Source organism: Synchiropus splendidus, chromosome 17, assembly GCF_027744825.2.
Source record: "Synchiropus splendidus isolate RoL2022-P1 chromosome 17, RoL_Sspl_1.0, whole genome shotgun sequence".
Taxonomy (NCBI): domain Eukaryota; kingdom Metazoa; phylum Chordata; class Actinopteri; order Syngnathiformes; family Callionymidae; genus Synchiropus; species Synchiropus splendidus.
Window position 1 is genome coordinate 14,614,090 of NC_071350.1, and position 16,556 is coordinate 14,630,645.

Consider the following 16,556-nt stretch of genomic DNA (forward strand, 5'->3'; position numbering starts at 1 on the left):
TAGTTCATCACATGGGAGTGTTGCGATCAGTCAAAGTGAAGTGAAACGCTGGTGATGGAGTTACAGTCAAATGAATGACTTCTTCTGTTCCCAAGGAGTGAAGCTGATTCTAACATGAACTCAATAGTGACTGATGTGTCTGACTCATGTAAAATTTAGTCTAACTGAACCAAAGTGTTCTTCTTCTTCTATATGACTGCATATATGATCAATATGACCAGGGATGATAAGTCTCTCCTTTGACTGCAAAACATTTTTAATTACAATAAATAAAAATCGAAACAAGGTCGACCTTGTCCTTTAAAAATGGCAGCATCAAGTCACATTCAAGTTACTTCCAAACATCACAAAGCTCTGTTGCGCTCACAAAATGGAAATATTCCACAACATTTTGCAATAAAAAAGCAGTTTTTTTTGCTCAGGATTTAAATGTCTTTATGGAATTGAGTTTTCATTCAGGTTCCTTTTTAGCAGCGGCTAGCAAAATGAAACAAATCTGGTTGATAAATAGAGCAAGTGGGGCAAAAGCATCACTAAAAAAGTCTGAATAAAAGTCCTCAGAATTCCTCTTTGATGTTCAAAGGCAGGGAGGATGGAGAGACCAGACCGCTGCTGCTGCTCACCATCGCCACATTGCTAGTGCCACTGTTGCTGTGAAGAGCGCCGCCGCTGCCGCCTCCGCCCGAAGGCGGCGTGGGCGTCGTGGTGGACGGCGCTGGCTGCTGGAGTTTCTTCTTGTTAATTTTTCGCTCTTTGGCTCGTCGATTCTGGAACCAAATCTTCACCTGGCGAACAACAAATCAGACAAGTTAATTTCTCCTCTTACATTGAGGAAAACTCTAAAAAGTAGCTAGAAAGCATCACAGCAGACCAAAAGCTAACATCCCTATGTACTCGCTTCTACTTATAACTGCCAAACAAAAAGCATTCTATAAGTTAATATGAGCAGTGCTGTCTAACACAACCTGATTCTAAATGGCTTTATTTACCTGTCTTTCGGAGAGATTTAGCGATGTCGCAAGCTCGGCCTTCCGCCTGATGGTGATGTATTTACTGTAGTGGAACTCCTTCTCCAGCTCCAGCCGTTGGTGGTCAGTGTAGACCACCCGGTACTTGTCTTTGGTCCTGGTCTTCCCATCTGGAAACACATCAATTTTTGTTTAAAGATCAAATCGTTCACTGTTCAGTTCATCATACGAAAAAGAAAAAAAAAGATTCTGTGAGGTGGCAGAAGCAGAGGCCTCATTTCATTAACAGTCTATTGAGTTGGGAGACTCGACGTTGGGCCTATGATTTGACTCTTTCTCGCACGGCGTTCTTGTACAGCAGTTAATCATCGGGTTGAAGCACCACCTGCTAATGGCTCCCTGACCATGTGTGTTCAAACGGAGGCCTAATTAAATGGCGGTTTATTCTCATTAACACGGCCAGATTCAATATTAACAACAAACACAAACACACCTACGAAGGTAATGAATCTCCTTAAACACACTCTCTGTCCAAAGTTTGAACTCAAACATTTTACTCCGAGCTGAACATCTGTCCAAACCATCCACTTTCTGCCTCATTTGTTAGGAGATAGAAACTGGCCGTTCGGCTCAATGAACCAACCAGAATGAACCTCGGTGAGCATTGAGTCACGTATGTGTTGCGGTTCAAAAATGATTGACAGGAGTGTTTTATAAATATATATATATATATATAAAAACAACAACTAAATAATATATATATATATATATATTATTTAGTTCAGAGTTCCGTTCAAAGTTTATATGATTAAGTGAATTTTACTCTTTTGAATTGTATAGAGATTATTAGTGAATGTAGTTAGTATCAACCACCTCATAATAATAATAATAATAATAATAATAATAATAATCTGTCACATAACATATTATGACACATAACACACAATAACCGAACGACGTAATATGTGGCCGAGCTTACTCTACATATTTAGTTTAATTTACTTTCATATAATATTGTTTCATTTAATGACTGCGTCAGTGTCCGCTATCAAAATGATTCGAGCCAAAGGCGAGTCTCTTACTCGGGTTGGAGAGCGGGGCCGAGCGTCGAATCCATTCGTACGGGTTCCGCCGCTGAGGTGACAACTGTCCCACTGAGGTGTTCAAGGACGACGGCAAGAGCGCAGGCGGCTGCCCGGTGAGTTCCGGAGGACTGAATCCCGGACTGGGTCCCCCGGGCCCGGGCACGTTGGAGGCCGCGAGGGGGCCACCTGCCGCGGCGGCGTAGTGGTGCGGCGACCACTCGTCTCGAGGAGGGGGCGGAGGGTAGGCCGGGCACCACCCGCCCGCGCCGGACCCGGCCTGCTGAACCGGGTCGTTGCTGAGGCCGTGGTGGTGGTAGCTGGTAAAGTCCGCGTACTGTGGTGGGGGCGGAACCGGGTAGTTCTGCGGGCTGATGCTGAGACCCGGGTGCCGGGTCACCGACGTCTGGTGCGCGTACATCGCGGGGTCCTTGTCCAGCGGCAGGTAACCGACGAACATGTCTCCAGGCGAGGGGGGTCCCTCAGAAGTGATCGGATCCAGACTGTTCACCTGTACTCGCGCACACCTGTCTGCTCTCTCAGTGAACCCTCTCCATCAGCGGCAAGTTTAAACTTCGGCCGTCACGTGATCCACTTTATGGTCTTGATCTCCCTCCTCCGACCGTCCTCTTCCTCTTATCATCCCGGTCTGAAACAAGAACCACCTTCCGAAACAATCGTCCCATCCGCTGGATCCGACCCGACATTTAAAAACCCCGGCGCCCCCCGGCACACCCGCCCCCTTCCTCATGTCTGTTCCCACATTAGCATCACAGTCTGCGCTGCATTTCAAAGTTCCCATCAAAGAGAAGTTACAAATGAGCTACAAACATGTCGTCCGTCAGGGTGACGCGACTCTATTCAACTGATGTTATATGAAATCTTCTCTCACCTCACGTCCGAATAAGAAGCGAAAACGGCGCGAGCCTTTCCGTCACTCAGATTCACACTCCAAACATTCCAAAATATAGTTTTGTGAGGACAAAAATAGGCTTCAAAACAACGTGTTTGTGTATTAATTGTGGGTTCTGCTCGTACCATTTTTTTTAACTCAAATGAGTGAGTTATTAAATAATTTAAATAGACTTTCATGTTATAAAAGATTTATTTATTCAGGAAAACACTTCATAATCTCAAATGTCTCATCATCAGTTTGAAACCTTCATGGTTCCGGCCTGCAGGTCTCTTGATAGGAGCTCAGTCGTGTCACAAGTGTCCTCAATGATGAACATTACTGAAGTCCGGACAAGCCTCAGACAAGTCATCGACAGAACAAGATCTTTCACTTGAGCTGATGTTTCAGCAGCTGCAAGACAATTCCTGACATCTGTGTTCATCTAATGAGAATTAAAAAGGCTTTTCATCTAAGAATGAAACCTGCAAGTGTAAAAAAAAAATAAAATAAAAATAATTGGCACTGAAAAATACCAGGATTGTTTTCTCTTCAAACTGACTAGCTTAAAGGTTTTCTGGTTTCGGTGCTGCACATGAACCTAATGGTGCTCAAGTCCCGCAAAAGAGTCTTTGAGTTCCAGACTCGGTGGGCTTTCACGCCCCTTTCACTGCCAAGTCCCTCTGCTACCTGTTGGACAGAAATTATCGGCTTCTTTATGGATTTATGGAGATTTATTGTCGTACGCTGATGACTATTTAGTTTAGTTTGGTGTCGTAAAGTCACATAAAAGCCGCAATAATTCTCTTCACACTCTCCACTGCCCGTCCAAGTGCTCACTGAAGAGACCAAAAGCCTGTGGCACCTAAAAGTGCCTGTTTTCGTTTCGGGATTAAATTCCTTGTTCACAATTCATTTGGCAGCTCTGCTGTATTTTTCTGATGGTGCTTGGATGTCTTAGTGCCAGGGGCCAAAGACAAGCTGCAGAATGGAGATGAAAACTGCTCTACTTGACATTGGAACATCAATAAAGGTTGTTACTCCCATCTGACATCTGACTCCCATCTTTTTTTTTCTTTTTGTTTTTTTTTAACCTTACCTGTACCTTGTCATATGTTGTGAGTGCCAGTTCTTGGAAACACACCTCCTGGTGGAGCACCTTTTGCCGGAACCCTAAATGTAATCCTTAATTTGAGAAATTGAGGAAATAGACCCCACACGCTCAAGGATAGAAATGCACGTGCGTAAGACAGAAGTGTATTAACAGTAAGATATTCTTATTTATATTCATTTTTAAAATGATACTGCATTCATCCATTTATTCAATCTTCAATTTTAGCTGTGAAGAAGCTTTGCTGTGATATCCACTTTGGAGGTGAGCATGATCTTAACTTTTTTTAAATCAATGTATCTATGGGTGTCTATTGCAAAAGAACATTTGACAAGTATATATCCTGTAAAATGTTCCATGCCATGTTGTTCTGTATACTTGACTTTACAGTTATTATTATTATTATTATTATTATTATTATTATTATTATTATTATTATTATTATTATTATTATTATTATTATTATCCAAGAGTTAGAATATAAAGTTATAATTAAAAAACGTATATAATAATAATAATAATAATGAAAAGCATCTACAGTTGCTCTCTAGTACCCAGTAATGTGACTTGAAAAAAAAATGAATTAAATAAAAACTAAATATTTTAGCATTTCCCTCTTTAATTAATATTTAAAATATCATTTTAATGTTTTGTAAAGATCCAGCCGTTTCCACTGCTGGTCTAAGGTCAGATCATGGGGGCAGCAGTCAGACTGAAGAGACCCAGAACTCTTCTTAGAATCCTGCTTTAGCTCTGGAGGGTGGATAGCTACGTCATATCTCTACTATAAAAAAAACTGTCTTCATTTTACTGGCAGAGTCACAATTCACCAGTTCTCGGAAATAAATAGACGCTGTGAATGAACCAGAAGCTCATGGGTATTGAAGAAAAAGGCGTACCCCTCTGTCACCTGTCCACAGGTGATCATTAACCAGTGGACCTCATAAAATTCAGCTTTATGGAAAGTGTGATGATGGCGGCGGTCGTAAAGCTCAAAGACGATTTCGCCCTCACCGGCCTTATTGCTCAACTTGACACAGTTTGTTTGTGACGAGTTTAACCCTCTTAAATCTTAATTCTCTCGCTGCCCGCCGTCCTTGTCTGTCAGGGGAGCTGTCAATCATTGTCCTGCCCAGGGTCGAGGAAGTCTCACCTAAAATTGAGGAGGGAGAGAAAGAAAGGAGGGGGCAGAGAGAGAGAGAGAGAGAGAAGCCAGGTTCTTCTGCCCTGAATTCACACACACAACTAACAGGCTCATCCTGCAAAAGGTATATTGGGAACACATGCGTGCATGACCCGGACAGAGAGGTGAGGGTTGAAAGTTCACAGAGACCAGAGCTGATGAAGCCGTGACTGAGTTGTAAATGTCAGGTTTGCGTTTTCTTTCTTTTTTTTTTTTTAACAATATAAAATAACAAAAAAAAATTTTAAAAAAAATCCACGACTCCTGACGTGTCCCTAAAACAAAGCCAAACTGTAGAGCTTTTGAAAAAGTCTCTCTACACTACATGAATAAATACATATACAAAAAGCAAAACTTTTTTTTTTCTCAAACTACCACAGAACTAAATAATGCTGACAACACTTCCGTCTTTTTGTGTTTTATAGTATATGTCTTGAAGAAAAAGACGAATCAAACTCAGTGTGTGTGTATATTCTGTATATATATATGATTTATAAATAATTTTCCTCACGCTGTTGCGCCAAAATTGACTTCCACGTTACACCGCACTAACATAGTTTACATAACACGCACGCTTGATTGTCTATTGTCACAATCGTGTACGAAGCTTTATGACCTGGTGTTTAGAACAAGGCACCTGAGGTTACGCGAGGATTCCAGGTTCAAACAGGGTTTTAGTACCGCAGCCTCAGAGACACCTCAGCAAAAGATGTTTTGCTTCATTTTGCGTTGGAGTAAAAGCGATTTGACAGACATAAAAACCTTTTTAAAAGTATATTGCATTTAGTTTTTTTTTTTGTTAGGATCAATATAATAATTGTCGTAATTCACGGTTTTGTTTTCCAGCGATTTGCATAACTTAGCGTAAAACTAAAGGTAACCTGTTAAATGGCTTCAAATAAGTACACAGCAGCGCAACGTTCAGCCAAACCAAAGTGTAAATCAGTTCCTCCGAACGCGGTATTATGAGTGAACAGCGCCCTCTTTAGTCCTGCAGCTGCCCTTGAGTTATACGCTTAATATAGCGACTTACATTGTTTTATGTCTACAAATACGCATCTATATATATAGTCGAATGACGTTAAAAAAAAATTTTCATCTGACAATTATGTGTTGATTTTAAATTTTCATTAATAACAAACGCGTCAGCGCGAAGATTTCCTGCTCCGTAACCATTAGGTGTCACTCGTGTCTTTTTTATCGCATTAGAAAGTAGAAGAAGAAGTGGAGGCGGGACAGAAAACAAAATGTCTGCTCCGAAAACAATCCCGAAAGATGCCCAGGTAGGTTTTTGCAACTTGTTCATGCATTATTAAGAATAAAATTATGTTGCGGTAGGACACGTGATTGTATTTATTTCTTTCTGAAGTACCAACCGTCAATGTGGTTGAATCCCTCCTTCACCGCAGATTGTTTGTTAGCTTAGCAACATGCTAAACTGTAACCCATCTTAAAAGAATATCTCATTTTACGATTCAGTGTTGGTTTAGTGTCCCCCGGTTAAATATCATTTGAAGTCGAAATGATATCTGAGTTTGTATCGGTGTGTGGCGGTGTTGTGGCTGTTTTTTATTTACAGTTTGTGATTGTTTTTCAGGTGATGATTCAGATCTTGAAAGATATGGGCATCACTGAGTACGAGCCGAGAGTTATTAACCAGATGTTAGAGTTCACCTACAGTGAGTACCTGTTTGATTCCCTGAAACATTCGAGTTTTAAATGTAAAAAGCAGCAGTACATAGCGCAGATGAAGCTGCCTGACTGCATCGTAAAGGCACCGTTTACGATGTGTTCTTCTAAGGGCATTACTTAAACATAAGGGCATTTTTTCTTGAATTTAGATTTCTTTACCCTCAGGAACATATAGAAGGGGGGTGGAGTTACTGTTGCTCATAAACTACAAGTTATTAATCTTAGTATTATTGGTAATACCAACGCAATTGCTCAGTTTTATGCTGATCAATATGGTGCAGGATATGTGACAAGCATAATTGAAGATGCAAAGATCTACGCAACACACGCCAAGAAATCCAACGTGGACGCAGATGACATCAAACTCGCCATCCAGTGTCGAATGGACCAATCATTCACCTCACCACCTCCACGAGATGTAAGGCCTCTGTGTCTGTCTGTGTCCACGTAGCTCATTCTAAGAATGTTGTCCTTCATGTTCTAGTGTGATCATTTAGAAGACCTGCTTTTATCTTGTCTTTTATCGGCGACTGACTGAATTTCTGCGTTTCAGTTCCTGCTGGAGGTTGCCAGACAGAAGAACCAGACTCCGCTGCCACTCATCAAACCTTACAGCGGACCCCGCCTTCCTCCCGACCGCTACTGTTTAACAGCACCTAACTACCGGCTAAAGACCGTCCAGAAGAAGGTGAGCACCATCCTTTCACTTTTAGGTAGCAGTTCACACCAAGAGACCATAACGTCTGCCATCTCACAGGTGACGTCGACCGCTGGCAGAATCACAGTTCCTCGGCTCAGCGCAGTCTCCAGTCGGCCCAGTACCCCCACGTTAGGTTTGTGTGTGTTAGTAATACAAAACGAAGAAGCAATGATTGTCACCATGGTTATGAAGTTGTGTTCCCCATAGTAATCATTGTTTTATTTCTTCAGCGACCCCTGCAGTTCAGACAGTCACCAGTAAAGTCGGAGCTCCTGTTTCTCTGACTGGTCAGCGGTTCACAGTCCAGATCCCACCGCCATCTCAGACGTCTGTCACAAAGTCAAGTAAGGAAAACATAGCGATGTCATACCCATACTTCCAAAATCCTCACACTATCTTTCCTGTCCTTCAGCGACACCTTCATCCACGCCGGCCGTGTCCAACGTCCTCATCAACCCGTCTCTGATTGGCTCCAAGAACATCCTCATCACCACCAGCATGGCGTCCCAGAACTCCGGCAGCGAGTCGCTCAAGAGGAAGCACGAGGACGACGACGACTACGATGCTTTGTAACGCGACAAATGACTGAACCTGTGACTCCACTTTTTTATTTTAATGCAACAGGTTGTGATGTTTGAAGTAAAATTGATCAAAATCTAACTTTGTTTTCTTTTTTTAGTCTTGTCAAAGATAACATCTCAAAAACAGAATTTTTACATTTTATTTGAAATATTATGAAAAGATTGATATTTTTTATTAATACAGTCAGTTAAATAGTTTTTTTAAAAAACAAATACTATATTTTTTTATTCTAAATTCAGTTTTCAGCTAAGTTCGACATGTAGAAGAAAATTGCACAAACACATTATCTGTTAGTTCAATTTAACTTTAATAATAAAAAGAGAACTAAAATAAAAATCTCAAAATAAAAAATACAAGTTGAAACAATAAACTCTGAAATGATTACGGGGGATAATGGTGTCGTCATGAAGGTACAGTAGAAGTTATAATAATTAGAATCAGAAGCAGAGTAATTTCACTTCCTGTTTATAGACAACATAGCATCGACAGGCCGGGGCGTGGCACTTCATCAAAAATATTTTCACACGTAGCAAAGTTACCCCACAGATGCACGACAACGTAAAGACAAGAGTCACAGCTCGTACGATTCACAGCACTGCTCGCCAAACCAGAGAAGCATGCGCGCTCGCCTTTTCTTCCCCTCATGGCGCCCGCCATGAGCCCATGTTCAGACCTAACAGTTTGGCGGTTTGTCTGAAGCGACTAAAAACAAAACTTTACAAAAAAATAAGTTGTCAAGCGTCAAAGAAATTCAACATTCGTCTTCCTGAATTCTGACCGTCGGGTCAGAAATATCCAAAGGATAAACACAAATATATTTTTACAGACGAATTAACTTTTTTTTATTTTTTATTTTAAAGTCCCAGTCAACTACACCCCCCATAATGCATCTGTGTTTGATAAAGCGAGAGCTTGATGGTCAGGAGACTCTCGTGCTGATTGGTCCACTTTGTCTCATTCAGCTTTTGGCAATAAATTTGGCTCGATTTACTTCATTTATTTAGTTGTTAAGATACAAAATAACGTCACATGAGTGGGAAAATGTGCTTGTACTCATGAAAACAGAATTAAGGCAATAAAACAATGAAACCTTTGATGATAAATATAGAGGGGAGTTCATGCAAAAAAAGAGACACACAATTTCAACTTTGAGTCAAATTATTCAGCTGATAACTGCATAAGCACTGGTTGTTATTACTGTTAAAATTTGACTTTATTCCGGTCAGAGGCATAGAATCATTGGCAACAACAGTTTGGGGAAAAAGGCACAAAAAAATGTTGGATTTAAAAAAAGCGAATGACTCAAAAGTGCGTCGCTGGATTTTAGATATGAAGGAGCACCACGCCGACAGCTCCCAACTCAGAATGAGGGCAACAAGAAGAGCCCGGAGAAACGTTCCCATTTCATTTGGACAAAGTGAATTCATGCAATGAATTAAAAACTCTCAAGTGTGAACTACTTTAAAGGCTTTACTTTAAGTGACGGTTAAGAATTCCTGTGAGACAAAACCGACCAATCAGTGTGAGAGAGCGAGAATGCTGGTGAAGTAGATTCCTGTGTGTTTGTGTGCGTGCGTGCGTGTAGAAAGACGACGATCACTGAACAACCTAGGCGGCTCGACAAGAGTCTTTTCTATGTTTCAAATATATATTCTGTTTGTACAAGTCGCTGTGGGACGGCCGACATTCAACTGAATTTCAAAATAAAAGTACGGACGAGCTCCCTACAAATGTTTCCATTTTAGTAGATGGCTGTGTCACAAAATGCTGCAGACAAAGCTCCGCCTACATCAGTTTTTTTTTCACCCCCCCCAACCTCCAAAGCAAGAAACGGACGAAGAGAAAGGAAGAAGACCTGTATCGTCCAGCCGCTGGGGAATGTAACGTATGATTGTGTGTGTGTGTTTGTGTGTGCATGTGTGAAGCAGTGACAGCTCCTAGCAGTCCTCATCCTTGTCGTCCACCACACCTTTCAGTCGCAGACGGGCGAAGTCCTCAAAGACAAAGTCGTCGTCTTGGGAGACACTGCTGTGGACAAAAAACCAAAGCCTTTGTCACGAGCAGAGTTGGAAAACTAGCTGGGTATATTCATGACTCACTTTGTGTCGAACTCTATCAAGTTGGTGTCGATGGGCGGGTCCGACTCAGGTACAGCTGCAACATACACGTCAATAGTTTAGGACGCTGCTGCATGACCTCCAGGTGTCAGTGCATATCCACCATTTACACCAAAACATTTCTCTGGAGCGTGATGGGAACACAAATGGGAGGAGGGAGGTCACCTGACTGAGGGCGCGACGCTGGCGGCTCAGCAGGCTTCGGATGCATCAAGATGAACGGAAGCTCCACCGACACGTCTCTGAAAATCACAAATGGTCAGTGGCTGAGCTGAACCCCGAGGGTTGGCTGAAGACTCACCCGCCACGCGAGACCACCAGCTTCACTTTCACCCGGTACGAGACCAGAATTCCCAAAACCTCTTTGTTTGTAACGTCCTTCACACTGAAAAAAGAGAAAGCGGAGCGTTGGCGGGGGGCGGGAGAGGGTGGGGTCAGGTGCTGCGTGTGGCATACATGGTGGATGACGCCAGGTTGGTGTCCTCGTGCTTCAGCTTGCCGTCCAGGGCCAGGCCTCTCTTCTCCCGGTTCTTGTCCAGTGTGGGGGTGAGAGTGTAAACTTTACAGAAGGTGGAACTGGACGACACCTGGTCACTGAACACCAGCAGCCAAATGTTAACTCAGCTGTGAGCGTGTGTATTTAAGCGACGATGAGAGACTTACTCGGCTTCCAGCTGGGCCACGGGACACTTGTACTGGGCAGTGCTGAACAGACAGATGTCAGCGTACTGACGCACTGGAACAGGAATTCACAGTGAATGAGTCTGGGAATGAGTCTTGGTGCGTCTGAGTGTGTTATATACCCGAGATCTTAACTCGCTTCACCGTCTTAGTGGAGTTGTTGGTGACGTGAACGTTGACACTGATGGGCTCGCCGTGATAATACAGCTGCCAGATAACCACAAGCACATGGTTGTCACGAGCGTCTTTCACAAGCGTGCGTGTGCACGTGTACCTCTTTGTCCAGCGAGGCCTCCAAGTGTAGCGATCTGTCCGACATCAGGAAGCTGCGAGTGGTTTCCACCATGGGCTGAGGGCCGGGCTTCTCTGGCGCGTACTGAACCTTCCGGATCACCAGTCGTACTGAGTTCCTGCAGACGCAATGAAAACCATGTCAATACTCTCCAACCCCCAAACATGACTCAGACACCTCGGAGGCTGGAGGAGCGGGACTTCTCTCCTGCAGCTCTGAACTTACCTCTTATGGATCTTCTCCTCTATCGACTTGGCGCAAAACGCTCGGATCTCAAAGTCAACACCACAGGCCTGCAAACAGGAAGTGTTGCGTGGCTTATAACACATTTCCCCTGCTGTTAGGTGACGCAGATGTCAACATTAAATAATACTAAAATGGTGTTGACTCGTGCATCTACCTTGCCAGTATCTTCCGGTCCTGGCTGTAAAGTGACTGAACAGGGAAGGTTCTGGGGAATCTGCATGGACACATTAAAAAAATAAATAAAAAGGAAAAAAAACAGCACTGACTGAAGGTCCTCCAACAGGCACAGTCATGTGACTCACAGTGAAGTAGAAGGGATGGGCATGTTGACCCAGTTTCTTCAGGAGTCGCTCCTGCAAACGACTGTTGGCTTTACGCTCCTCTGGTACCGGAGGGAAAGCCTGTTCCGGAGAGGAAGGCAGAGGGCACCGTCTTGAGTCCTCACCGTCATAGAAACAATACATGACCAGATGGGGGCGCCGTGAGGCGTCTGGCTCTCAAAGTGTAAACAACACCCAGAATGAAAAAGGTTATTGATAAAAATGTTGGGGAAAAACAACCATTAAGAAAACAAAATTCGCAATGGACGACGACAATAATAACATGAATAAAGCAGCATATTTTAGCATATTTAAGCTAAGTTAAAATAAGAAAAGCAGGTCAAGAGCAGGCCAAAGAATTTAACTGCACGGTTAATAGGATTATAATCGCGTTCACGTTTGGCTGCCACGATTAAACTAACGTCACGGCGGCGTTGTAAGAACCTCCGGGGCTTCAAACAGGATCAAACGCGAACAACCAAACTTGGAGATGGCTAGACATTTCAGACCTATTCTCACAACGAACAGTTCACAGAGGTTTCTCCTTTGACAAAACAGCATGGCTGTGTCTGACTCTGACGGATGCAACATGTCAGTAGGATGCTGTAGCAATGGACCATGGCTGGGAGAAGATGAACATACATCCAGGATAGGGAGAGAACCAAACCCACCTATACTGCAGTTGCCACATGTTATGGTCCACAACTATATTCACTAAGTCACATGCTAAATGGTTATGTGGTGAGGGAAGCAGTCACAAGAAATGTATCTGGACAAATACATCACTATTCTTTTATGTATTCAGGTTCCATTGAGTCACAGCCCATTATTGCACATTTATTCCTAAATTGTCGGGTAATTTTATTTATTAATATATTTATCATTTAGTCCAATTTAAACCTTGTTTTGCATCCAAATAAGAATGTCCCTAACATTATGTACAATTGCGAAAACAATATGATTAAAAACACATGACTGTCAGCCTTAGCAGCAGCCAGTAAAATCCCATACTTGGAAGGTGGAGATGTAGAGATCCTTCCGGAATGACAGACCAAGAACATCCAGATCCTCTCGGCCATAACGAAATGCGCATGTTAGTGTGACAAAGACTGGGGAGAAAAAAAAGTGGCAAAACTTTAGTTATCTGTTACAAATCACGTTAAACCTTGTTTTAAAAAGAGAAGATTAAGTCCAGGTGCCGCTACCTTTGCGGTCTTTCAGGTACTCCGGGTCAACCAGGATCACACCATCTGGGAGCAGGACGAAAACAGGAGACGCTCAATTGCTTGACGACAAATACGTATTTGCATCTTGAAGTAGGGTTTTAACCCGCTAAGACGGTCAACATTTAAAATGTTTCCTTGTCTCGCAACCAGTGTGGCATATTTCAAGAATCTGCAATTTCTCAACTGTTAACTTCATCGGGTTATTTTATTTACTTTTACAAATTACTCACCAACAGGATCAACGTGATCCAGGTGGTCCACAAAGTCTCTCTTTCCCAGGTAAACCGTCACCTGTACAAGCACATTCACAACCATTTCAGCTTATATGTGAAACTTTAGCTGCAACCACTGAAGAAACTGCTTGTTTCACCATCAAAAAAGGATGTTTTAACATTGGGAGGAAGTAAGTTGTGTAGTGAAAGGAAATCTCACCTTACAGTTCGGACTTGACTTCTTAAAAACTCTGCAAAAACAAAGCAGAGAATCAAAACTCTGCGGTCCAATTGATTTTGTGACCAGAATGTCAAAGGAGAAAACAACTCTCAACCGATAACCACAGGAACAGGAAGTGTTCATTGCGAGCTGTGAGCCCATCATCATGCATAATGACATGCAGTGACATATTTCATTCTCCTTATTTCTCCTATTATTATTGTATTTGTAGTCCAACTCTGCTCTATAGTAAACAAGGATTCCATCTTGAAACAGCAAAAGCCTAAACTTGTGATCTTCAGCCATCTAACGGTCACATGGCTCACTGGTGACCTATGGCAGCAGCCTCAGGCCCGGCCTTTGGGGACCCATCCCTGTCACCGTTAGCAACTAGTGCCACCTGAAGTATGTTAACGTCAAGACAAGAACAGCAGCTGCTAATTAATGTTAATGAACTTGTTTTTATTGATACACCATACGCGTCATCACACAGAACGGCATGTGCTTTCAACTCAGGAAATAACAGGAGGAAAAATAGATGTATGGAACTCTACAGGTGTGTGATGTCTCCAGGTTTTTTCCTCCATTAATCATATTTATGATTCCACCGTACACCTTCTCACATGGAGCACCTTGTTCAAAGTGCCTCTTGGGACAAGATGGAAGATGGAAAAGCTCTAATGCACCATCATGACAGCCCACAAGTCAGAGCTCTGATATCAATTTCCACTCCTCACACTTGCCTCACAGCCACAAATAAGAACTCGATTTCTATAAAACAGAGGATGTACATTTTAAAATAAACTTTGCTTCCAAGGAAAAAATACAAATATTTATTTGTCAATGTATCAATGGGTGTTTCAGACTATCTGAATTATACTTGTATATCACAACCTCTTTACGTCAAACTGCAACCTCTGGAGCTTTGGAGCTCATAACCAATATGTGTGACACTACAGTCAAATGCAACGTTATCAAGGTTAATTCCCTCTTCTTGTTTTAAAGAATTCTGCCTGTGACGTTCACATTCAGATCTGCTCTGCTTCCGCATTTAAGTCTTTTTTCTGCCGTGAATACACATCTTGTACTTTCCGGACATGACGGAGAAATAGATCAGGTGTGCGATGCAGGAGGCAGACAGCACCCCAAGTTAACATTCAACATTGAAAACTACACAGAATTCTGGTGGGAAAACTGTTTAGTTAAGTGGCTGGATGAACAATGACCCATATCCCAGTGAGCCTTATGCTGATTCAGGAAGCAACTGTCGAAGATATAGATAAGAATGAAGGAATTTTTTTCTACATCCCTGTTGCATATTTGTTAATACTAACTAAACATGCAAGTTGAGAGGCGCAACTTTCAACAAAACATGACTTAGAAAGAGATGCCCGTAGTAATAACCCAGAGCCCTACTTGCCTAGAAATACTGAGCAAAAATGACATTTGCACTTCAAATGAAGTCGCTTCGCTTCCATTACTGATATTGTTTTACTCTTCCAAGTTAAACAGCAATTTGCCAAAGTGTTTGGAATAATTTAGAATGAAGGACACTTTCCTGATTCGCAGTCAGTGGCTTGACATTTTATTAAACTAACCGACTTAGAAAAGTGGCTCACTGGCACAGAGGAAAACACCTAGTGTTGTCACAACACTGAGTCTGGACTTTCTCAACACATGTGCTGACAGGTGACTGTTTAATGTGCTCCATAGTAGCTATGATAATAGATGTCAGCACTTTGAAGGTGACTCAATTTGAAGCAGGCTCTGACTATATAAAGAAGAAGTGTGAATACTGGGAAAACAGCCAGCATCGGCCCTGGACGGTAAAGGCCATAGATTTAAAGGAAACGTCACAGTGAAGAGCGCAGTCTTGATCCGAGGACAAACATCAGTGGCACAACTCATGTCAACCCGTCATTAATTATGAAGTTCAAGCAAACAAAACTAATTATCCTGCAGGAGGAACAACTTGGCTGCCTCAAACTTTCACTCGCACACATTTGCATGGGAAGAGACAACAGCATTCCATATTAGGCACGTGTTTACATATACGATGCAGATGACTTCCTCCATTTATCGAAGCCAAACAGAGTTTTCGCGAACCTGACAGGCGCCTGCCGCGTCTGTCTCAGCTGGAAAACCACCGTGGGAATTCGTGTTCCCATCACCGAGACGTGTTTTAAATGCCAATCACTCCGCGGTGCTACGCGTAACCCCCTTTGCATCTGGTTCCATTGTACAACACCACGTTTATGTTACGGTTTGAAGGGTCCTAGGTGGTTTAAAAACGATGCGTTTTGAAGGAGGAATATGGTTCACGTCCTGTCCGCTGGAGAGGCACCGCAGCGGTTAGCTAACCCCACCCTGCTGCGCTAACTTCGCCTCCTACGAACGAGGTCACTTTATTTGAAGCAGGACACGAAGCGTGGGGATGTATATGGTGCAAACAGAGTTCGGATTCAGCTTGAACAACAAGCAAATGTCGCCCGCCGCGGCGCTGCTCCCCCGGGCCAGCAGCTGCGCTGCTAACGTTAGCGCACTGCGTGAGAACGGTGCTAACTAGCGGTTAGCTGCGGAGACGGGTCGCCTACCTGGTGCCCGCCTTGTCCCCCATCTCCTCTGCAGGCAGACGACAGGAGAGCGATGACAAAATGAGCGCAGCGTTCACTTCAGAGGTGGCGTTTGTTGCGAGAGCCCCCAGTCCGCGTCCATCCACCGATAACTAGTTCGTATGCTAATTTGGATGTAGCGCCGCCTCGACTCCTCCGCTGACTTCCGCAAAGGCAGGTCTGTTGTTTGCGCGCGCGCTGCTGCGTGTACGGACGCGCGTGTGACAGCACGAAGCACCAAATGTTGAAAAGCAGAGAGGAGATGATTCACCGCGAGGCGATACTCACGAGCCTTTTCAACACTGATACTTGTGTTACAGCTCAAACATGTCAGACTGGTATCTAAAGCCTCAGCTCACACCTGGTCCTGAGTCCGCTCCATCCTGTTAAAATGGATCGTCAGAATTTGACTCAGCAAGT

At 43.1% G+C, this 16,556-nt stretch overlaps 3 protein-coding genes across 4 annotated transcripts; 1 reads left to right on the forward strand and 2 right to left on the reverse strand.

Moving 5' to 3' along the window:
• Window positions 1-557: 557 nt before the first annotated feature.
• On the reverse strand, window positions 558-2,546 carry cdx1b (caudal type homeobox 1 b). The gene is made up of 3 exons (XM_053846292.1): window positions 2,051-2,546; window positions 990-1,138; window positions 558-785 (listed from the first exon to the last, which is right to left on the reverse strand). The coding sequence occupies exons 1-3, from the start codon at window positions 2,508-2,510 to the stop codon at window positions 558-560; spliced, it is 837 nt and encodes a 278-aa protein (XP_053702267.1). The 5' UTR covers window positions 2,511-2,546.
• A 3,888-nt stretch (window positions 2,547-6,434) lies between these two features.
• On the forward strand, window positions 6,435-8,288 carry taf9 (TAF9 RNA polymerase II, TATA box binding protein (TBP)-associated factor). Its single transcript, XM_053846291.1, has 7 exons — window positions 6,435-6,519; window positions 6,834-6,915; window positions 7,210-7,346; window positions 7,482-7,616; window positions 7,686-7,761; window positions 7,859-7,972; window positions 8,041-8,288. The coding sequence occupies exons 1-7, from the start codon at window positions 6,484-6,486 to the stop codon at window positions 8,199-8,201; spliced, it is 741 nt and encodes a 246-aa protein (XP_053702266.1). The 5' UTR covers window positions 6,435-6,483; the 3' UTR covers window positions 8,202-8,288.
• A 371-nt stretch (window positions 8,289-8,659) lies between these two features.
• Window positions 8,660-16,419, reverse strand: LOC128747976 (arrestin red cell). Of its 2 annotated transcripts, none has more exons than XM_053846288.1 (16): window positions 16,119-16,419; window positions 13,525-13,555; window positions 13,323-13,383; window positions 13,072-13,116; window positions 12,878-12,975; window positions 11,849-11,947; window positions 11,701-11,760; window positions 11,526-11,593; window positions 11,283-11,418; window positions 11,131-11,215; window positions 10,991-11,063; window positions 10,784-10,921; window positions 10,629-10,712; window positions 10,493-10,569; window positions 10,310-10,364; window positions 8,660-10,235 (listed from the first exon to the last, which is right to left on the reverse strand). In XM_053846288.1, exons 1-16 carry the CDS (start codon window positions 16,139-16,141, stop codon window positions 10,148-10,150), a joined length of 1,221 nt encoding a protein of 406 aa, XP_053702263.1. In that variant the 5' UTR covers window positions 16,142-16,419; the 3' UTR covers window positions 8,660-10,147. The 2 variants fall into 2 exon arrangements, with proteins under 2 accessions (XP_053702263.1, XP_053702262.1); XM_053846287.1 differs by having other exon boundaries at window positions 8,660-10,238; window positions 16,119-16,414.
• Window positions 16,420-16,556: the final 137 nt, after the last annotated feature.